We start from the raw sequence: 23,806 nt of genomic DNA on the forward strand, positions 1-23,806 counted from the left end.
AAAATAAAATGTAGCATTATACAATTCTGAATGTATATACTGATTATCATTGTCCCATGTCTGCCAAACATGTTTAGTGGTCCATATATCATCTGCAGTCTGAAAGTCAACTTTTGACCAGATTTTATGAGTCAATGGAGCTGCATAGAAAGCTAAAGGATGCTCCCCTTGCTCCCTATTGAGTGAATGACTTAACCTCCAGTGTGCTGTCTGTCTGCACTGGTCTCAGAACAGTTTTAAATGCACTTTATTTTCATCCAAACTCCATATAAAGCCTCTGAAAACAACATGTTTTAGCTTTTGGATGAACTCATTTATTCTCAATGTGAAAATGCACAGTAAATATATAGGAATGCATTTACTAATGTTAATGAATAGAACCGTAGTATACAGTGAGAGCAAAATAAAATATAACAATTTATATTTAAATGAAACTAAATGACCCACGGATGTTTTAATGTTGAAAGTGATTCAAAATAACTAACTTGCACCAAATTAATGCATTAAATTGGCAGCTCTAATGAAAACTAATTATATGAAATACTTTCATATTATGTAAGAACTGATAGTGGATTAAAAACACAATCAGTTTATTTTTGGGGTGAAATCATGGCAGATCCATTGATTTGTGGGGTCTTTGGTGAGATCCTGAAAATGGGATCTTCTATAGAACCACTGCAAACACTAAAAAAAATAAGCACACTATGGCTTGAAAGTTTTTCCCAACTTGGGGAATGGGGATGTTGGAAAAGTGTGTTTTTATGGGGGTTTACCTAGTCAGCATTTCCTCCCATTTTATCACCTTTTTTGTAAGAAGCACAAAATAAACTAGCATCTCAATTAATATGAAGTCATGGAAACTTCAAGTACCGTAATTAATATACATAAGAAAATGCTGTTTTAAATAGGTTTAAAAAAGTAAGTCTTAAAGACTCAAACAGCCACAAAGTCATATTGTTCATGACTTATATCACTTATATTGTGTATATTTGCCAAATACAAAGACTACACAACTTACCATTGTCTAAAAGACAAAAGTATGTCCTGAGGGAAATTACCAAAACAAGTGAAATATTAGATATGGCCAGTTATTACTTAATAAGCTCACACAATGCTCTTCATTCAAGTAATAGGCCACTACATTAGGAAGCTGCCCTTTAGAAAAAGTTAACAGTTTCATAGAAATATGATACTGCAATACTCTGAACACTATTTGTGTTAGATAAGAAGCAAGTCATTTTATCAATTTTTTTATTTTATTTAGATTGAGGCCATGTATTTTTTCTCTCTTTTTGGCTAATTTGGGGCAGAAATGAGGCAGCAGGGCCCAAACCGAGTGTCTGACCAGGAATGCTGCTCTCCAGCGGCTTTAAGCCAAGTTCATCCACAGGGATCCCAAACAGCTGCAGCTTAGCTTCAGAAGTTCTCAGCAGGTCATTATGGGCCTGAGGATGGAAACAGACAATTACACTTAATAACGACAGACAACATCAGTATGACTGTATAGTCACAGTGCATGCTATTTAAAACAATACAGTCATGTGTCAGTGGATATGAAATGGTTTCAGTTCAATGTCCATTCACAGGCAGTTTTCAGTTTTAGCTCAATTCACAGTGACAGTGATATACTCATGTGACAGTGTTTGATGATCTGATGATGGCACCTATGATGATGTACTAGAGAGTATCAAGCATTTTTCAGCACAGGGACATTTTCTCACCTTGCAAACTCGTGCCACTTCATATTGTAAGTCTGTGATAGTATGGTTCTTGGAGTCCAAAACCTCCTAAAGAAAAACAAACTGTCAGGACTCACAAAAAGAAACACAAAAGCATTTCTGTACCCCCAATATAGGATTATGCCTAATCCTGCTCAAATGGTGGAGTCATACAATAGTATGCTTTTTTATACAACAGTTTGTTGTGGTCATTGAATTTGATTGGATGAGAGATGTTCCAAGAGTGTGTTCTCTCTCTTTCTCTCACTCACACACACATCCTTGTTACTCTAAAAACTTGTTAGAAACAGCCCAAGTCAATGTTAAAGAGACACTTTCAAATTTGTAAAGGAGGCTTGGGCGCATCGGTCGAACCAGGAACAGCAGATCCTGATCTGTAGCGTAACACAGTAGTTCCTTACTCAAGAGGGTTTTTGTGACTATTCTTGGTTTTATTTATTTACTTGTTTGTTGAAATGTTGGACAAAAGCAATATCACATTCGCAATCATGCGGCCTTGTGCCTGTGGTCGAACAATCTGGAATTATGTTCCAGATATACGGGAAGAACATCATGACTGTGAGTGTAATATTGCTTTATTATAATTCTGAAAGTCATGACTCTGCATAATTATGTTGGCTTGAAAAAGACATCAAACTGTTATTCTACTGTGGCAGCGGGGGCGTGGTCAAGCGTCATATAAGCAGACATGCCACCAGCAGAGGGAGAGAGAGAGACTGGCACAAGGAAGGCCATGGTGCTCCTGAAGCTGCTACGTTTAATCTGTTATGTTAGTGTAGATGATGTGTTTAAGTTACTGCCTGCCTATGAAGCTGATGAGTTTAAGTCTATGTGCCTGTGAAGCTGATGAGTTTGTGAAGTTGTAAAGCATTGAAGTGGCCGATTAAAAGTCCTACCTGAGCCTGGAAAAACCTGCTTCCCTGTGTTCTCCTTCCCTTCTGTTTGTGAAGCAGTGTTATATCTACATACTTGGTTTAGTTTTTTTTTTAAATTTCCTAAACCAAGACCAAAATTTCCAGTTGTATCTCCTCCTAGAGCTTCCAAGCTATATCCATCAAACTTTTCTAACTTTTCAATCAATCACTCAATCAGTCTTTCTCTCTATCTTAAAATCTTTTTATGTGTTGACAGTGTTGGTCTGACTGTAGGGCTTGTAAAACCTTTAAACGTTTAAAAATGTTTTAGCTTTTTTAAGCCAACATCAAAGTTTGTCTAGACAAACTTAACCTATATTGTTCTATATGTGTTCATACTGTGGATAACCCTCAGAGACTCAAGAAGAGAGATTGATTATGTATTTTCCTTTTCTCCTTATACGTGTTTTTAGGCAACTGGTTATAAAAATCTTGATTTGTTTTGGGGTGAATTTTGCGTGACTTCAGAAAACAATGGCAGACTATGGGAAAAAAAAATTAAGCACATTTTCACATTGCTTTCACTAAAGGTGACTATTAAGTGACTTTTACAAGCTGTGACATTCAATCTGCAATTTTTTCCCACGAGAACTGTTGTGATACACTATAGTGTTGACACTGAGTGTCAACAACTGTTATGTTTATTTTTTTAAAAACATTTCTTACCATTTTTAATAAAAATAGGTATTTGTTAAATGGCTGAAAACAAATGTTACAATTCTGTTACATTGAGTCTCTGAGGGACAATTCTCTGTATGCTCATACTGTATATAATTCTCTATGTGCTCATGCACAATTCTCTGTATCCTCATATTGTATATACTGTTATTCTCTGTATGTTCACGAATGTACCTCCAGCTTGCACGTGACCACATTGAGGGCAGTGGGGTCAAGGTTTGAGGCAGACAGCACCTCGCTGAGCTGAGCTTCCTTCTTCTCCAGCATATGGTTGAGTGTGCTCAGTTTGCGCTCCAGCAGCAGGTTTTTAAAGCCGCTCTTCTGCTGGACGTCCAGGATGGCTTTGGTGAACTTCATGTAGAGCTCGTCTCGCTCTGATTGAACCTGCACATTAATGGTAATCGGTCACTTCAGCTCTCAAACATGCAGCACTCAGAATCATCAATATAATCAGATATCAGTTTCATTTCACTAAAGAGTCATGAAGTTCAAGAAAATTTTATACTTTGATGTACTCGTACATCTACAGTTACATACAGCATGATTAAGTTCATCTTTATGTTTCTTCATGTTTGACGTAAAAAGTGATCTTCAAATTAACCTCTAATTTTCCCTTATGATTATTTTATACTATATGTTCCTCTGACATCATCAAAACCCAGCAGGGAGCCTGGGTAGCTCAGTGGTAAAATACGCTGGCTACCACCCCTGGAGTTCGCTAGCTCGCTAGTTCGAATCCCAGGTTGTGCTGAGTGACTCCAGCCAGGTCTCCTAAGCAACCAAATTGGCCCGGTTGCTAGGGAGGGTAGAGTCACATGGGGTAAACTCCTCACGGTCGCTATAATGTGGTTCGTTCTCGGTTGGGCGCGTGGTGAGTTGAGCATGGTTGCTGCGGTGGATGGTGTGAAGCCTCCACATGTGCTATGTCTCCGTGGCAATGCACTCAACAAGCCACGTGATAAGATGCACGGGTTGATGGTCTCAGATGCAGACGCAACCAGGATTCATCCTCCACCACCCGGACTGAGGCAAATCACTACACAACCACAAGGACTTAAAAGCAAATTGGGCATTCCAAATTGGGAGAAAAAGGGATATCATTGAAGCTTCACTTTTCAGAGAGCTAGCTGTTATACATTATAGTAACATTGTAGAAAAAAAAAGAAAGTAAAACAATATCAAAATATGTATCTGGGAGTAGTGATACAGTATGTACATCAATCAGAAAATTTCTAATCAGTTGTCATAAGATCATGAAAGATCACCGTCATAAGATCCATGTTAAGTGCTTTTTAAAGTTTCTTATGAGGGTGTTCCTTTAATTACCGTGGTAAATCTCTGCTCCAACACTTCATGCTCCCATTTCAGCTGCTTCATTTCTCTGTCACACACTTTGAGACGAGCTCTGGCTCTCTGACAGCAAAATACAAATAACATAGATTACATAATTACATAATAAAATAACAAAATTCATGAAATGTTATATTACTGTTTAATATCAATTCACATTTCTGTATCAGTGCAATCCACAAGCCTGAAACCATATGAAATACTAGTGTGAACATACAGTCAGAGCACTCTTGTCCTTCTCATAGTTGGTAAGTTGCTTCTGAAGCTCTGTGACTTCCTGTTTGGCCTTCTGTGGAGACTCCAGAAGCTCCTTATTCTGCTCAAGCACTTCTACCATCTCTTTATTTCTCCTCTCCTCCTTCTTTTTCAACTCCTTCAACTCCTCCTGCACACAGAAGAGAAAGGGAGGAAGAATTGATAAATGATCACTTCCTGTAGCTCAACTGGTACATGAAACTAGCAACACACACAATGATGATATGAATAATAGACACACTGATATAATATACACTGATAATATGTATAGCTTGAATGCCAAGTGCATAAATGTAAATATAATTAGGGATGTACCGTTAACTTAACTCTGCTGAAAGAGTTAAGGTGGCGGCAGGCAGGTGTGGAGTGCTAATAGCTTTTCTTTTGTTTTTGGTTCTAACAACATTGTTTTATCGTCTGAAAGAGTCCGATGATAGTTTTTACAATTATTTTAGTGTTTTTAAGCAAGTTAGAAGCCATGCGAGGAAACATTTTGGTCTTGGAAAATACATTTTAGTTGAGACGTTTATTTTTCACCTGTGGATTCCTCCTAGTTCCAGGATTAATGGAGAGACAAACAGTACACGGGACATTATTATTATACTGTTGTGTCTCCTTTTGTCGGGAGATATACATCAATGTCCTAGTCCTGATCGAAGACAACTGTGTATAAACCACCTGCTAAAAGTCAACCCTTACTTGGATGTACTGGGGATTTTCTTCCTGTTGTGGTTTTTCCAGTAGGCGATCAGAGTCAGCGATCTGTGATTGCTGCAGAGTGGAGTAAAATCGCTGATCAATGGGACAAAGGACTTCCCTGGCATGATAAATCCAGTGGCATAATATTGGGTCAAGGGGAAATTGAAAAGTTGGATGTTTGTTTATTGTATGAGAAGACGGGGTCTGCAGTTAGATACAGACATGAGATACCTTTGGGTGGGTCTGGATAGCATTTTCAAATCACGACCAGAATGTCAGGTCAGTGATTTAAACTCAGTGGGCGCTTCGAGGGGTATATACATTGCTCATCTAAATGTTCAGAGTCTACTCCAAAGATTATGGAGATACATCAACTATGTATAGAGTATAAGTTTGCAATTGTGTGTTGCAGTGAAACATGGTTGGATGACTCCATTCGTAAAGGTGGCGTATGTGTATATATTAAATCAGATTTGGTGTTTAATGATAGGAAAGACTTGGAAAATGCAGCTATCGAAGCTGTATGGTTGGACATTCTCGTACCCAAAAGTAAGCCTATTTTAGTTGGGGCATTGTATCATCCACCAGATCAAATACATTTCTACGAACTACTAGAAGAGACCTTAAATGACTGCACAAATCTTACTGGAGCTGAGGTCATCATTCTTGGTGATCTGAATAAGGAGTGTAATGAGGAGCAGGGTGGGGCCGGGCCGTGAGGCCGGCCCCCAATCGAGCTAATAAGCCGAGGAGATGGATAAGGCCGAGCCGGATGCGGCAGTTCGAGAGAGAGAGAGAGCCACACGCAGCTGCCTTGTGTCTTTTTTTTTGTGTCTTTTAAGTTTTTATTAAACATTATTTTGACTGTTCAGCTGGTTCCTGCCTCCTCCTTGCCCATTTTATATTGTTACACAGGCATTTAAAAAAAAAAGACTCTGCAATGTATAAATCTTTGAAGACGTTTTGTCAATTATTTGCTTTGAAACAGATTATTACAGAACCAACCAGAATAATAAAAAAAAAACAAAACACAAAGGATTATTGATGTAATTTTAGTCTCAGATAAGGTATAATAATATATAATATGTAATAGTGGGGTTTTGGAGTGTAGTATTAGTGATCATTGTTTAATATATTTAACTAGAAAGGTGCGGAGAAATAGATTTAAGTGGCATAATACCAAAACAATGATATCGCTTAAAAATTATAGTCCTGAGTTATTTAATGATGCCTTGAGTAGGGCTGACTGGTGTTGTGTGATGAGGTGGAAGATGCTGACAAAGCATGGGATTGTTTTAAAGGTACTTTTGGTCAAGTTTTAGATAAAGTGACACCTTCTAAAAAAATACTGTATGAATTAAACAAAGAACAGAGCCTTGGATTACGGATGATATACTGAAGTTAATTATGGCAAGAAATTATGGTTTAGAAAGGTTTAAATGGATGATTCTAGGTTTTTTTACAGTATAAATGTAGGAGAAATGAGGTTAGAAATATGATAACCGAAGCTAAATAGAGTTTTTTCAAAGGCAAAATAGTGGAGAATAAGCAGGAGCCAAAAAAGCTGTGGAAGACATTAAAAAAATTAGGATATACCAAGAATGCAAAAAATAAATCTTCTAGAATAAATCTTAATGTTGAAGGGAAATTATTATCAAATCATAAGGAGGTAGCAGAATATTGTTATAAAAATGTTACTATTATTGCTGATCAACTAGTTAAACCGCTTCCTGCACAACCTGGTATATATAATGAGAAACAAGTTCAGTCGTTCTATGCTCAATGTGGCATTTTGCAAGACACTTTTATGTTAAATAAAGTTAGCAAGAGTGATGTGTTTAAAAATCTGAACCTGAAAAGTGAAAAGTGAACTTAAAAGTTATAAAGCAACAGGTATGGATAATATTCCTGCTAAATTTCTTAGGGATTATGCCATAAGAAAGGTAATAAGTTAGATGGTACCAGTTATAGAACAGTTTCTATTTTATATGTATGGTCAAAGGTGATGGAAAGAATTATCTATGAACAGACTGAAAAATACATTATTAACCATAATATTTTGTATGAGTTACAGTCTGGTTTTAGAAGTTTACATTCCACTGAAACATATCTGCTGTATTTGACTGATATGATTAGGAAGGAGGTTGACAAAGGTAAACTGTGTGGGATGGTTATGTTAGATCTTCAGAAGGCTTTTGATACTGTAGACCATACCATTCTGCTTTTTAAACTAAAAGCTATAGGCTTTAATGATAAAGCTATTGAGTGGATTCAGTCTTATCTTTCAAATAGATGCCAAAGAGTTGATATAAGTTAGAAAGTATGCCACTCACTATATATCACTTGCAGAGTTCCTCAGGGGAGTGTGTGGCAGCGGGGGCATGGTCAAGCATCTCTCCGGAGAGAGAGAAAGCGGTAAGGGCGCTTACACCTGAGATAAATGATGTCTAACACCTGTCTCTAATTTCAGTGAGCACGGGGAGAGCGGCATAAATAGAGACACACCACAGATAGAAGGGAGAGAGCCTGGGCACCACAGACCTGAATGAAACAAAGAGTGTTATTATTACAAATGATGAGTTTATTTTGTGTAGCGGTGTGCGATTGGAGAGTAACTTAGTGGATAACGCAAAGACTGTGAGATTGTAATTGTGCTACAGACGGAGAAAATAAATCCTTACCTAAACAAGGAAAGCTGCTTCTCACCTCCTCCTTACACTGGTGCCGAAACCCGGGATTGAAGTTTGGGTCGAAGATGGATGGAAGTCGTCCCGTAGAGTCCTCCCAATTGGCGGAGATCCTCCAAGCCCTCGCCAGCCTACATCAGAGCCACCAGCAGACACTGCTTGAGCTCCGACAAGATCAAGACCGCCGGTTTGTCGAGCTCCTGCACGCTCAAGCCGAGGACCAGCAGGCGATCCGGAGCCTCCTCAACCAGGAGGCGTCCTCAGCCGCGACCCCGGACACTCCCACGCCGTTACCCCCGCCAGCATTACAGAAAATGGGGGCGGCGGACGACCCTGAGGCCTTCCTGGATTTGTTTGAGTGGACCGCCGAGATCTGGGGCTGGCCGCTCGGCCAATGGGCGGCCCGACTGATCCCACTATTGTCCGGGGAAGCCCAGCTCGCGGCTCAACAACTGCCAGCGATGAGCCTCCTGGCCTACGGAGATTTAAAAAGAGCCATCTTGCAATGGGTTGGTCGCACTCCGGAGGAAAGTCATCAACTCTTCCGGAGCTTGAAGTTGGAGAGCTCCGACCGCCTGTTTGCCTTCGCCCAGCGGCTCCGTGACACCTGCCGAAGATGGCTGCTAGCGGTCCATGGAATTATCGACCAGGTGGTACTGCAGCAATTCACAGATCGACTGCCAAAAGGGACGGCGGAGTGGGTCCAGTGCCACCGCCCGGTGTCGTTGGAGGAAGCTGTCCGACTTGCGGAGGACCACATGGCGGCGATCCCGAGGGCGGAGGAGCCCTCCTACATTTTCTCTCCTCCCTCTGTTTCTTCCCCCCTCCCCTCTCTCCTCTCGTTCTGCTCTCTCTCCAGGTCCGGTTCCTGCCCCACGCAGACAAGGAGGACTTCAGCCCCTGAGACCAGTTCCCCGGGTCTGGGAGGCGACACCTTCCCCTACTCCAATGCCCCGCCGCTCTCCCCCTCAGGGCCGGCCTGCTGGAGGTGCAGAGACCCGAGCCACTTCCGAGATCAGTGCCTTCTGATGGAGCTGGGGACGGTGGTGCGGGTCTCTGACCTCCCACAGGCTGCCCCCGACCGGGCCGGAGCGTACCGGATACCGGTAAGTGTCAAGGGGGGTACTCACCAAGCGTTGGTGGACACCGGTTGTAATCAAACCACTATCCACCAACGCCTGGTTCAACCCGAGGCACTGGTCACAACAAAAACGGTGAAGGTGAAATGTGTACACGGGGATATTTACAAGTATCCGGTGGTGACCCTGACGATTAAATTCCGGGGGAAAAAGCATAGAGTGGAGGCCGCGGTTAGTTCCCGCCTCACCCATCCTCTGATTTTGGGGACTGATTGGCCTGATTTTAGAGTTTTATTAAAGGGAATTTGCACGGATGGGTCCTGTACGAAGTTAGGGAGATGTGTAATGTGCGATGCTCTGGCAGGGGAGGCGGAGCCGGGGCCGTCCTCGACAGCTCCACGTCATAATGACAAGAGAGGGGGAGAGGCTGCAACCCCTCCCCTTCTCAGGGAATTCCCTGAGGGGGATTTCCCTTTGGAGCAGTTGCGAGACGAAACCCTCAAGCACGCCTTCGACTAAGTGAGAGTTATCGATGGTCAACGACTCCAGCCGGACATCACCCTTTCATACCCCTATTTTGCGATTATAAGTGAGCAGTTGTATAGGGTGACACAGGACACTCAAACTAAAGAGGATACAACTCAACTTTTGATTCCAAGGAGCCGTCGGGAAATAGTATTCCAGGCGGCTCATCATAATCCCATGGCGGGTCATCTAGGAGAAAGGAAAACACTGAACCGTCTAATAGCCCGTTTCTATTGGCCGGGCATTGGCGGCGATGTCCGCAGGTGGTGTGCGGCATGCCGCGAATGCCAACTGGTTAACCCACTGGCCACCCCAAAAGTGCCATTGCGCCCTCTCCCTTTGATCGAGGTCCCCTTTGAGAGAATTGGAATGGACCTCGTCAGGCCATTAGAACAGTCAGCACGCGGACATCGCTTTGTATTGGTCCTAGTGGACTATTCAACGCGATATCCGGAAGCAGTGCCTCTTCGCAACATCTCAGCACGCAGTGTTGCGGAGGCACTCTTCAAAATAATCTCCCGGGTGGGGACTCCGAAAGAAATCCTCACCGATCAGGGCACAACGTTTATGTCACGGACACTACGCGAACTGTAGTTAAATATTAAATTGATTCGCACCAGCGTATACCATCCTCAAACGGATGGCCTGGTAGAACGATTTAATAAGACCCTCAAAAACATGATTCGTAAGTTCGTGCACGACGATGCTAGAAATTGGGATAAATGGCTCGACCCCCTGTTATTTGCAGTACGAGAGGTCCCGCAAGCCTCCACTGGCTTCTCCCCATTCGAGCTGCTGTATGGGCGATGCCCACGCAGCGTGCTTGATGTACTGCGAGAAGCCTGGGAGGAGGGACCTTCAAACAGCAAAAATAAATTTCAATACGTTCTTGATCTTAGAGCAAAACTCCACACTTTGGGACAGCTAACACAGGAGAATTTGCTCCAAGCTCAAGAACGACAGCTCCGACTGTATGACAGGGGAACTCAGCTAAGGGAATTTGCACTGGGAGATAAAGTGCTTGTATTGCTTCCCACATCGAGCTCTAAATTACTCGCCAAGTGGCAAGGACCCTTTGAGGTCACACGACAAGTGGGAGATCTCGATTATGAGGTTAAACGAACCGATAGAGGGGGCGCACATCAAATATACCACCTCAATCTCCTGAAATTGTGGAGGGTGGCGGTCCCCGTGACGTTGGCTACGGTAGTTCCCAAGAAGGCGGAGCTCGGACCGGAGGTGAGTTCAAAACATAAACAGTTCACCCCGGTCACTTGCGGAGACCACCTCTCACCGAGTCAACTCGCGGAGGTTGCTAGGTTGCAACAGGAGTTTGCGGACATGTTCTCCCCTCTACCGGGACGTACAAACCTCATCCATCACCACATCGAGACCGAGCCGGGGGTCGTGGTACGTAGCCGCCCCTATCGATTACCCGAACACAAGAAGAAAATTGTTCAGGAAGAATTGGATGCAATGCTTGATATGGGGGTAATAGAAGAATCCCACAGTGATTGGTCCAGCCCAGTTGTTCTAGTACCTAAGAGCGACGGATCTGTGCGATTCTGTGTGGATTATAGGAAAGTCAACATGGTGTCTAAATTTGACGTGTATCCAATGCCTCGCGTTGATGAGTTGCTCGATTGGTTGGGCACTGCTCGATTTTACTCGACATTGGATTTGACGATGGGTTATTGGCAGATCCCCTTGACACCAATCTCCCGTGAGAAAACCGCCTTCTCCACACCGTTTGGATTACACCAATTTGTGACACTTCCGTTTGGTTTGTTTGGGGCCCCGGCTACGTTTCAGCGTCTTATGGACCAAATCCTCAGACCGCATTCAGCCTATGCCGCTGCCTATTAAATGATATCATCATTTATAGCAATGATTGGCAGCGGCACATGCAACATCTGAGGGCGGTTCTGAGATCGCTGCGCCGAGCGGGACTCACAGCAAACCCAAAGAAGTGCGTGATTGGACGGGTGGAGGTACGGTATCTGGGGTTCCACTTGGGCCACGGGCAGGTGCGTCCCCAAATTGACAAGACAGCGGTGGGGGGGGGGGGGGGGCTTTTACAATCACCTGGCTTCTCTCTCCCTTTTGTTTTACAGACAGATGCTTCAGACAGGGGGCTGGGGGCCGTACTCTCGCAGGTGGTGGAGGGGGAGGAGTGCCCGGTGTTGTACATTAGCCATAAACTCTCGTTGAGGGAAACTAAGTACAGCACCGTAGAAAAGGAGTGTCTCGCCATCAAGTGGGCGGTCCTCACTCTCCGATACTACCTGTTGGGTCGGGCCTTCACCCTCTGTTCCGATCATGCCCCACTCCAGTGGCTCCACCGCATGAAAGATACCAATGCCCGGATCACCCGTTGGTACCTGGCTCTTCAGCCATTTAAGTTCAAGGTGGTCCACAGACCGGGGGTGCAGATGGCTGTCGCCGACTTCCTTTCCAGGAATGGGGGGAGTGGTAGGTAGGCTGGATGCCACCCCGGCCTGAGTCGGGCGGTGGGGATATGTGGCAGCGGGGGCGTGGTCAAGCATCTCTCCGGAGAGAGAGAGAAAGCGGTAAGGGCGCTTACACCTGAGCTAAATGATGTCTAACACCTGTCTCTAATTTCAGTGAGCACGGGGAGAGCGGCATAAATAGAGACACACCACAGATAGAAGGGAGAGAGCCTGGGCACCACAGACCTGAATGAAACAAAGAGTGTTATTATTACAAATGATGAGTTTATTTTGTGTAGCGGTGTGCGATTGGAGAGTAACTTAGTGGATAACAGAGTGTTTTAGGTCAATTACTTTTTCTTTTATATATAAATGATTTAAAAGCAGCCTGTTCAGAGGAGCTTTTCCTTTATGTGGATGATTCAACAATTATTGTTTCACAGGAGAATAAGGGGCCCTTGAGGACAGAATGAGCATAGAGTTACAAAAAATGTCAGCATGGTTTTTGGACAACAGACTTTCCTTACACCTGGGTAAAACTGAAGCCATCTTATTTGGCTCTAGAGACACATTTTTGGTTAAGGCTGGCGATGCCTTAATAGTATCTAAAACAGTTGTAAATTATTTAGGATGTCAAATTGATAATAAATTAACTGGGTATGTTATGGCAGTAAATGCTCTTAAAAAGAAATCTGTAATAGGATACAATTCCTGTCCAGAAAGGCAGAGCTATTAGATTTTCAAACTTTAAAATTGTTAGCTGGTGCATTGGTACAGCCTTTGATTATGCTGCTTCATTTTGGTATAGCAGCACTCCTCAGCATACAAAAGGTAAATTACAGAAAGCTCAAAACAAACTGCTTACCTCACCCCCATACTCATCTGGATATTAAACATTTTAAAGATCTTGGTTTTTTGCCAGTTGAAAAAACTGTTGTTAATAAAATGGGGTTTTACCCATACAATTTTAAATCATTTGGTTCCAAGGTATTTGGTCAACTACTTCAACCTGGTTAAAGATCAGCATAATTATGCCACAAGGGGTATTAACACAAATATCTATCCATGTAGGTTTAAAAATCTAATGGGGAAAAACACCTTTTTATATACAAGTGCAATTGTTTGGAATAAATTACCAGAGTCTCTAAAATTTATAAAGGCTGAGAGAAGTTTTAAAATAGCTATTAAAAGATGGCTTTTTTGTAATTAAATGTTAACTTTTGATGAAATTTGGTTTTAATATTTAGTAATTATCTATGGTTTGTATTGTTAGTCTTTCTGCACCTATGCCCCCATCTTTTTAATTATATTGAGGATCACAATGGAAATAAGTCTTTGGCTTTATACTTCTAAAACATTTTTGCATTTCTGTTTTGCAGTTCAAAACAAAAGAACTCACATTTTACATGTTTGTACTGTATATAATAGAACATCTCATATTCATATTATGTTGGGCAATTCCACAGAAATGTCAACCACATCAATTAAAAATAAAAAGTTACTAAAAGGAACAAAACGTCCTTTTAAATTCTATAGTGGTGTAATGGATAATGGAAAATGACGTCCAGACCGCTAGAAAGCGCCGCATTGCTGACTGAAGTGCTAACTGCAGAGCTGATTGCATTCTATTTTTAAAAGCAGCCTTTCAAGATTTTGTAATCGCACAAGACATTATTGCGATTTCAAACTAAACTCAATCAATCGTGCAGCATTAATGGATACTATACCAGTGTCTCAGAAGTCAATGTTTGCTGTTTTCAAAGTGTTTGGATGGTTTTACCTCATCATGTACAGCAGGGTTCCCCAATTAGTTTTCACCAAGGGCCAAATTCTGTCAACAATACAAAGTCAAGGGTCACAGCCCTTATTATTATTATGTTGGTTGACAAAGCCAACATACTGATCTACTATTTAAACTTATTATTATTATTATTCTGAGCCAAAATGTAAACTGTATCTCCTCCGAGAGCTTTAAAGCTACAACCACCAAACTCGGGTCAGACCTTCAGACTGTTCTGGCTCGGGTTGCTTTCTCTTTTCTAACTGATCGGACTTCCGCTATTACCGTAACAGACTTCCGAACTGGACTGATTTTAAATTGATTTTCAAGGTGTGAAAATTTTCCCTGTAATAACCCCTTTAGAGGATTCAATCTACTTACTATCACTCCACCACTCATACTTTCTATCACTCCATCACTCTCTTTTCTATCTTTCCATCACTCCACTCTTTTTATTCTTTCTTTCACTCCATCACTTTAACACCCTAGCAACTGCATACAACCTAGCAACCAAAACCCATTGACTGCCATTCAAAATGGATTAGATGGATATCTCCTGATCAGAATGTCCTACAGACATGAGAGTTGGCTTGTTTGAATTGGGTGAGCAATCAGTCTTCAAGTATCATTGGGAAACTACTTAGCCACGCCCTAGCAACCATTTAGAGCACCCTAGCAACCAAACCCCACTGACTTCCATTTAAAATCACAATAGTATCTCAGGATCAGAATGTCGTAGAGACTTCATTGTTGGCTTGTTTGACTCAGAACAGCAAGCAGCCTTCTTAGTTTCACAGTGGCAACTGCCTAGCAACCACTTGGGCTTACCCTAGCAACCAAGTAACAAATCAAATATCTTATTTCACTCAGGATGTCAAGGAGGCTTTATAAGTATCACCCTGGTAACTGCATAGCAATCATATAGAGAGTGTTCATGGCAACAAAATAACAAATCACATATCTCTGCAACAGAACATCATAGAGACTTCCGGGTTGACTTATTTTACTCAGGATGGCAAGGAGCCTTGTTAAGTATCACCTTGGTAACTGCCTAGCAACCAGATGGGGTTACCCTAGCAACCAACTAACAAATCACATATCTCTGCACCAGAAAATCGTACAGACTTCCGGGTTGACATATTTCACTCAGAATGGCAAGAAGACTTTATAAGTACCACCCTGGTAACTGCACAGCAACCAGATGGGGTTACCCTAGCAATCAAGTAACAAATCACATATCTTTGCACCAGAACAACGTAAAGACTTCTTGTTTCTTTCACTGGAGCCTTTTGAGTATGACCTTGGTAACTGCCTGGCAACCAAATGTGCTATCTATCTATCTATATATCTATCAATCTATCTATCAATCTGATAGACTGAATGGTCTTATAATCTTTAAATTTGGAACTTTTAAAACTACAACTTAAACTTGTAACTACCTCAAACTTAAAACCTTCAAACTTCAAGCTTTTACAACTACTTCAAATTTTCAGGCTAGGCTTTTTCAAGCCAACATCAAAGTTTGTCTTGACAAACTTTTTTATCTAGTTATTATTATTCTGGGACCCAAACATTTCCAAGAGTATCTCCTCCTACAGACATGAGAGTTGGCTTGTTTGAATTGGGTGAGCAATCAGTCTTCAAGTATCATCATGGAAACTACTTAGCCACGCCCTAGCAACCATTTAGAGCACCCTAGCAACCAAAACCCTTTTACTTCCATTCAAAAAGACTGAGTGTGATATCTTCAGATCAGAATGTCCTTCAGAAATGAGAGTTGGCTTGTTTGAATTGGGTGAGCAATCAGTCTTCAAGAATCATCATGGAAACTACTTAGCCATGCCCTAGCAACCATTTAGAGCACACTAGCAACAAAACCCCTTTGACTTCCATTTAAAATCGGTAAGCTGGGTATCTCAGGATCAGAATGTCAAAAAGACTTAATGGTTGGCTTGTGTGACTCAGAACAGCAAGCAGCCTTCTTGGTATCACACTGGCAACTGCCTAGCAACCACATGGGCTTACCCTAGCAACCATGTATCAAATCACATATCTCTGCACCAGAACATCCTAGAGACTTCCAGGTTGACTTATTTCACTCAGGATGACAAGAAGCCTTGATGAGTATCACCCTGGTAACTGCTTAGCAACCAGATGGGGTTACCCTAGCAACCAAGAAACAAATCACATATCTCTACACCAGAACATCGTAGAGAATTCCGGGTTGACTTATTTCACTCAGGATGGCAAGGAGCCTTGATGAGTATCACCCTGGTAACTGCTTAGCAACCAGATGGGGTTACCCTAGAAACCAAGTAACAAATCACATATCTCTGCACCAGAACATCGTAGAGACTTCCGGGTTGACTTATTTCACTCAGGATGGCAAGGAGCCATGTTAAGTATCACCCTGGTAACTGCCTAAAAACCAGATGGGGTTACTCTAGCAACCAAGTAACAAATCAAATATCTCTACACCAGAACATCGTAGAGAATTCCGGGTTGAATTATTTCACTAAGGATGGCAAGAAGCCTTGCTAAGTATCACCTTGCTAACTGCCTAGCAACCAGATGTGGTTACCCTAGCAACCATGTAACAAATTGCATATCTCTGCACCAGAACATCATAGAGATTTCTGGTTTCATTCATTTGACTTAGGGTAGCAAGGAGCCTTTTCAGTATCACCTTGGTAACTGCCTAGCAACCAAATGGGGTTACCCTAGCAACCAATTTGGCATTCAGAAAAACAAGCAAGGGGTAGAGTACTTCCAACTCTTCAAACTATTTTAAACTTTCAGACAAGGCTTTGTCAAGCCAACATAAAGTTTGTCTTCAAACTTTACTATCTAGTATTTTATTGTTCTTAAGGATATTATAACAAAGTATTGCAATAATTTCAATAAAGAAAAGACCATGAGCCAATGTTTTCTTATAAATTATTTTTAATATATGCATCATATTTTTTTCTGTACAATGTTATTCTTAATGTGCATTATTCCACGTGTTATTGTACTACAGTACCTTGTGTTATATTATCCAGGCATTAATCCAGACATTATAAAAAGAGTAGTTGACTTCGGTAGTCCGTTTGGAATATACTCGTAGCCAGTATTAGGGGTAACGGGATAAAAATAAAGTGTGTTACGTAATCAGATTACTTTTTTCGAGTAACGAGTAAAGTAACGCAGTATTTTTTATTTTAGACCATAATATCTTAGTGTTGCTTTTGTACACCTCTACTGTCTCTGTATTGTGAGAAATCAGGAGTGAAAGTGTGAAACTTTGGGGAGGTGTAGTGCATGATTGGCATTGTATTTCTATAGAGTGTGAGGAAAAATTGGAATGCCCAACCAAGAAGCTCTAGCACCCAACAGTAAATGGATTTAGAATGGATGTTCTGCCTTGCAGGTAAAAGAGCCAATCACCTTTTAGATACACAGACATCGCCTGTTAATCAATTCGCTAACGCGCATGCGCATTTCGCGTTTTTAGCATGATATGAGGTCAACAACATTCGGTTGAGTGAAACGCATTTGATTCATGTGTTAATACACACAGCATTAAAAAAAAATCAGTAAACACGTTTAGGCATAGGGATTATAAGACTAGTCTTCCACTGGCCAGGAAATTATACACAGGGTGAAATACTCGCTCAATTCACTGACTTATGCAGCCGAACTGCTCCGTGTTACAGTTCCCTGTAACTAGGAGAATGGGATGAAAAAAGATGACTCTTGATCAGTGGCTCTGAGCAACGTTCTACATCGATTGTGTATACAGAGAAAATGTCTTGGTTTCTAAAAATATTCTACATTTTTGTTTTATAATAAACAAGTAGTTTGATTCATGAAACAAACTGTTTTTATGACATTTTGGTAGTATTAAAAACGATTCCATTCAAGTAGTATCAACATGTGCCTTTGAAGTTGTGGCATCTGTACGCACTGTGGATCAACTCAAAACAAGCGTGCACTGAGATGATTTAAGTAAAAGATATTCTTTTATTTTCAGACACATTCCATGAACATGTTACGCTGGCATTCTCCACTGAATTTTATCCTGACTAATGAAGAACATCACAAGTTCACTCTGACATTGTCGATGGGCACAGCACATGATGACATATATGATGCAGGTTCAAGTGTTGGACTTTGCTGCTTTAGGTGAGACATTGGTTATTCTTCATTATTCATATTGGCTGCCATGTCGATGGAAAAACAAATCATGCATATTCCTGTTATTGAGTCTTTATTATAAATATGACGTGAAGACCTACTTTGTAAATATCTGTTTGTTTACTATGTTGTTTTGATATGAGAGTTGTAGAGTAGCAAGCATGAGCTGTAATGTCTCTTGTATGCAATGCATGGCTTATTTCTATGGAATGCACAGCATAGCAGAAGAGAAAGTGGCTGTGAGAAAAAAGTAACGCGAAAGTAATGCTTTACTTTCCATAAAAGATAACTTTTTAATTAAGTTACTTTTTTAAGGAGTAACACAATATTCTAACAAGTTACTTTTAAAAGTACCGTTACCTAACACTGCTCGTAGCAAAATACATGTGCAAATATAAATAGGACGTATATTTATGCAACAGCGCTCTTTACTCGTCTCACTCGCATAAAAACACAGATTATATACTCCTCAGAATGCATCAACAACATGGAAAGAACATAATGAAACAGTTATGCCAAATTAGGTAAATGAATGCTTTAACAGTGTCCAATATATCTATCAGCTGAAGGTGCAGGCATGAGACTGTTATAAATGTTTGTAGAACAGCAACAGCACCGCCTACTGTACAGGGGTCAAATTGTTTTTCATTTTTATTTTTTAAGAACTCTGTGTGTATAGACCTTTCGTTGGAAGTTTATCTCGCAAAATCGTCACAGATTTGGTGTGAACAGGCATTAGTGCGGGCCAAACATTTGTCTCTCATGGGCCATGTCGGCCGCCTATTGAGGAACCATGATGTACAGGAAAGTTCCGCTTTCACAAGTGTCACGTAACAATGGTTTTTCTTCATTAATGTGAGAATGAGAAACAATTCAAATAAAATTTTACATGTTCTTTGGAGTGTCAGCCCTTCTACATTCTGTGGCTATCACACAAGTGTAGTGATAATGAATTATAAATGGACCATCGTTTTTCATATCGTCGTTTTCATGCTTAAACCGATTTGCCGATGGTTTTAATTTGGTCAATAATTGGCTGATAAATATAAATATCGGCGGCCAATACATCAGTGCATCCCTAAATATAATCATTGTGAGGATGCAAAGCTGACAGAAAGCATAAAGTGAGTAAAATCAGTTCTATGACACACACTCAGCAGTTTAATGTATAATCTAAAGACATAAAATTAAGAAATATAGTGGATTCAGTGTGTTTTGATCATACCTTGAGTAAAGTAATGAGGTCCAGATTCTTTTTGATGATGTCATTGAAATAGTTTCTCATGTCTCTGAAAGCTTTCTCATGTTTCTTCATCAGTGTGTTAATGTGACTGTCCTTTCGTTCCTCGATCTCGTGAATCTCTGTTTTGCGTCTCAGTTCTTCCTCCTCACGCAGTTTTTGCATCCTTTTCTCATATTTGGACCCGATTTCTGTGACAATATTTATTGTCTTTCATTAAATCAAGCCTTCATTGCTAAAAGTTTTATATTTAACAACATATTTTATACGCAATTTAATTTAAAGAAATATTGTGGGTTCAGTACAATTTAAGCTCAATCGACAGCATTTGTAGCGTAATGTTGATAAACACACACAAAAATATTAACTTTTACTTGTCCCTTGATTCATTAAAATGGAGCCAGTCCATAAGCATTAAGATACTAACAGTTTTGAAAGTATGTCCACAAGATAATACACATTAACATGATTTTAGCATGATACAACCACTTACAGGTTAAGTGGCCGATCGTTACAAAATGTATGGTGCACTCACAGGTCGCTAACATAAGGCTGTATACCTAATTTTGTGAAATTCGTCCACAAGGTGGCGCTATAATGAGCTAATTTGCATTTTTGCTAATAACTTCTTATCTACAAGGGCTAGAATAAAAATGTATTTCCGCCAATGTTCCGCCATTTTGGATTTTTGGAAAAACCTACTTTTGCAAACACCTCAAAGGCCATTTGCCCAATTTGCTCGAAATTTTGCACATATCATCTAGGGACCATCCTGAAAAAACATAATAAAAAAAATTCGTATTTTTTATTTGTCAAATTGTTTCGAAGATATAAGCCAATGAATTCTTTGGGTTTGAACTGTAATAACTACTATGCCTTTATTTGTGTGCACGAGGTCCAAACAAGACAAAACTTAAAACATATACACACTAGGATAGTCTGAGGACATGTGCTAAATTTAATCAATTTCCTCTTGTCAACAGCAAATAAAAATATTTATTTCAACTGTAACTGACAGATGAAGGATGTACTACTAATTTTGCCCACTAGATGGAGCAGCAAGTTAAGAAATTCAATTAAATCCTCTGACTTTAAGTTATTGCTATATCTGTGCAGTAAAAATAACAACAGCTATCCAACAAATGAAGAGCCCTATGAAATCTGTTTAAGTTTTTCCTCAAGTTCAGTTTTTCCTGATTTAATTGTCCAACAATCCAAAATCTAATTTATGCATGGTAAATCAAGGATTTATTACCAATTTTGTCCACTAGATGGAGCGCCAAGACTAAAAATCCTTGAAAATCCTCTTTGACTTAGCTTTTTGCTCTTTTAATGTGCTGTTGTCCAGCAATCCAAAATCTATTCTTCTTTTTCTTCTTCTTCTATTGTCATTCTGTTGTCATTCTAATAAAATTAAAATTTTGCAACTGTGAAAAATTTTGCAACTGTGACACACAAAACAGCTGTGTCCACAGCATCTATTGCGTGCAATTTAATTATATTTTGGCCATGTCCTGGCCAGACGTGCTTGGACCCTGATGATTGCCGCTTGTGGCTATATTTATTATTATTATCATTCTTTTTCTGCCCTAAAAGCATATGGGCAGCAAAAACCGTAAGTCCTAGAGACAACAAACTTGGCAGGTGTTACATCATAATGACAATGAAGTTGTAAAACTGGCTATAACTTTACAAATATACTGTTAGTAAATGATTGTATCACACTAAAATCATGTTAACACATATTGTTTACATCTTGTGGCTATACTTTTGAAACAGTGAGTATTTTAACGTTTACAGACTGGCCCCATTCACTTCCACTGTAAGTGCCATTGTAACCACAATTTTTGTTTTTTAAATAAACTAGGGACATGTCAAAATAATTTTTTGTGGTAATCAACATTATGGCACAAATGCTCTCAATTGAGCTTAACTTGTTTTACACACAGAATATTCCTTTCATAAAATGTCTAGCTTTCTCCCTTTTTTAATCAAATTTTTTTGGTGAAGAAACAATATTGAAAAAAATTAAATACAAATAGATAAAGGAACAGTTCACCCAAACATACTCACAATTTCATTCCAAACCCGTATGATTTTCTTTGTTACTTGGAACACCAAAGGAAATATTTCAATGAAAATCATGGTCGGTCTTTCCAGTACAATGGCAGTTGATAGTGATAAATTTTTAAAGCTTAAAAAAGGACCCAAAAGTGTCATAAAAGTATTCCATGCAACACGTGTCATATTCCAAGTCTTCTGAAGGCATGAAATTGTTTTTTTGTTGAGAAACAAGCCCAAATTATGTCATTTGTCAGTACAAATCTTGACGTTGTTTGCATGTTCACGAGTGCATGCAAGAAGCTCGCTCACAGTGGCATGTATGTTCTTGCGAGAACTCTGTATTGTGAGAAATCAGGAGTGAAAGTGTGAAACTTTGGGGAGGAGATGTAGTGCATGATTGGCATTGTATTTCTATAGAGTGTGAGGAAAAATTGGAATGCCCAACCAAGAAGCTCTAGCACCCAAAAGTAAATGGATTTAGAATGGATGTTCTGCCTTGCAGGTAAAAGAGCCAATCACCTTTTAGATACACAGACATCGCCTGTTTTTAGCACCAACTAAATGAGTTAACTAACTGAAAAAGCTTCTCTCATAGCGCTCATGAGACGTTAAGATCACGAGGGTGAGTAAATTAAGACCAAATATTTGGGTGAACAATTACTTTCAATCTTTTTTTCTTTCTCCCCTTTTCTCCCCAATTTGGAATGCCCAGTTCCCAATGCGCTCTAAGTTCTCGTGGTGGCATAGTGACCTGCCTCAGTCTGGGTGGCGGAGGACGAATCTCAGTTGCCTCCGCGTCTGAGACCGTCAATCCGCCCGTCCTATCACGTGGCTTGTTAAGTGTGTTACCGCGGAGACATAGTGCGCGTGGAGGCTTCACGCTATTCTCCGCTGCATCCACGCTCAACTCACCACGTGCCCAACCGAGAACGAACCACATTATAGTGACCACGAGGAGGTTAACCCATGTGACTCTACCCTCCCTAGCAACCGGGCCAATTTGGTTGCTTAGGAGACCTGGCTGGAGTCACTCAGCACACGCTGGATTTGAACTCATGACACCAGGTGCGGTAGTCAGCGTCTTTACTTGCTGAGCTACCCAGGCCTCTACTTTAAATCTTTTTTTAAAAACTAAATAAATTCTGCAAAAAAGTAATATTCTACCCAAACTTTGAAAATTTAATCTATAAAGAGATCGACTTTACCTCGGACTTGTCTGGCAAAATCATTTCTTAGATGAGTAATTTCCTCGTCGTGTTTCTGTTGGAAGAGCATTATGTTTATTAGCACAGAGGTCATGTGTGATGTACATTAGAAGTTTAATAATAATTAATCTTGCACACACCAGCTGAAGGTTCTTGAGCACATTCTCATTGGACAGCTCCTGCTCTTTCAAGTCTACTTTCAAGCAGCGTATGTTCTTGTGCAGCTGGTTCTCGAGTTCAGAGTGTTCCTTCTGCTGCAGTTTACAGCTGATCACTCCTTCTGCCTTCAGCTCTGACACACTGTTCTGCTGCTCATACAGCAGGTGCTTCACCTTCTGCTTATACACCTGAACGACAAACACATCAGCATCACCTTAAATTTCACATTCACAAGAATCAAGGCAAAGAACTGTGACATCACACTGTGACTTTGTGAACACCTTAATCTCCACTTGGTGGCGCTCCTCTGCCTCTTCCATCTCACGCTCTCTGTTTCTCAGCTCACACTTCTTCTCTTCCAGATGTCTTTTTGTGATCTCCCAGAACGTGTGGATTTTGTCTCTCTCCAGCTGAAAATAGTTGCGCTCCTCTCGTTCTCTGTCGAGCTCCTCTCGCAGACGGACAATGTGCTCCTCCAGCTAAAAAAAACCCTCATAAGTTCATGATGGAGCCATATAGTCAAATCTAAATGAATGACAATAAATAAAGGCCAAGTGTTTTAAGATTTTGAATTACACGTCACTAAGATGAAGTGATGAATTAATTGAAAAAAAATAAATAATAGTAATATTTTTTTGCTGATAATTTTATCTCCTGTACACAGACTCTCTCCCCGATCTCTGATCTCTCCAACAATATTAACTGCCATGGATCAATATTGACTGAGGAAAGTTTATATCACCACCTTGTGTCAGATGGATGTGTGATCTGCGATTTACAGTCTCTAAAACCCAACAGAACTTTTA

At 40.5% G+C, this 23,806-nt stretch overlaps 1 protein-coding gene across 1 annotated transcript in view; it reads right to left on the minus strand.

Annotated features, from left to right (window-relative positions):
* Positions 1–1,237: 1,237 nt before the first annotated feature.
* The window catches only part of gas8 (growth arrest-specific 8), a 24,162-nt gene continuing 1,593 nt past the window's right edge, over positions 1,238–23,806 (minus strand). Inside the window, exons 3-11 of the mRNA XM_051724499.1 lie at positions 23,282–23,479; positions 22,982–23,188; positions 22,842–22,896; positions 19,558–19,763; positions 4,899–5,066; positions 4,658–4,744; positions 3,506–3,715; positions 1,722–1,787; positions 1,238–1,445 (exon numbers count right to left, since the gene is read on the minus strand). Of these exons, the coding sequence (XP_051580459.1) occupies positions 1,257–1,445; positions 1,722–1,787; positions 3,506–3,715; positions 4,658–4,744; positions 4,899–5,066; positions 19,558–19,763; positions 22,842–22,896; positions 22,982–23,188; positions 23,282–23,479 (1,386 nt within the window). The 3' untranslated portion in view covers positions 1,238–1,256. The remainder of the gene's footprint in view (positions 1,446–1,721; positions 1,788–3,505; positions 3,716–4,657; positions 4,745–4,898; positions 5,067–19,557; positions 19,764–22,841; positions 22,897–22,981; positions 23,189–23,281; positions 23,480–23,806) is intronic.

Source organism: Myxocyprinus asiaticus, chromosome 18, assembly GCF_019703515.2.
Source record: "Myxocyprinus asiaticus isolate MX2 ecotype Aquarium Trade chromosome 18, UBuf_Myxa_2, whole genome shotgun sequence".
Lineage (NCBI taxonomy): Eukaryota > Metazoa > Chordata > Actinopteri > Cypriniformes > Catostomidae > Myxocyprinus > Myxocyprinus asiaticus.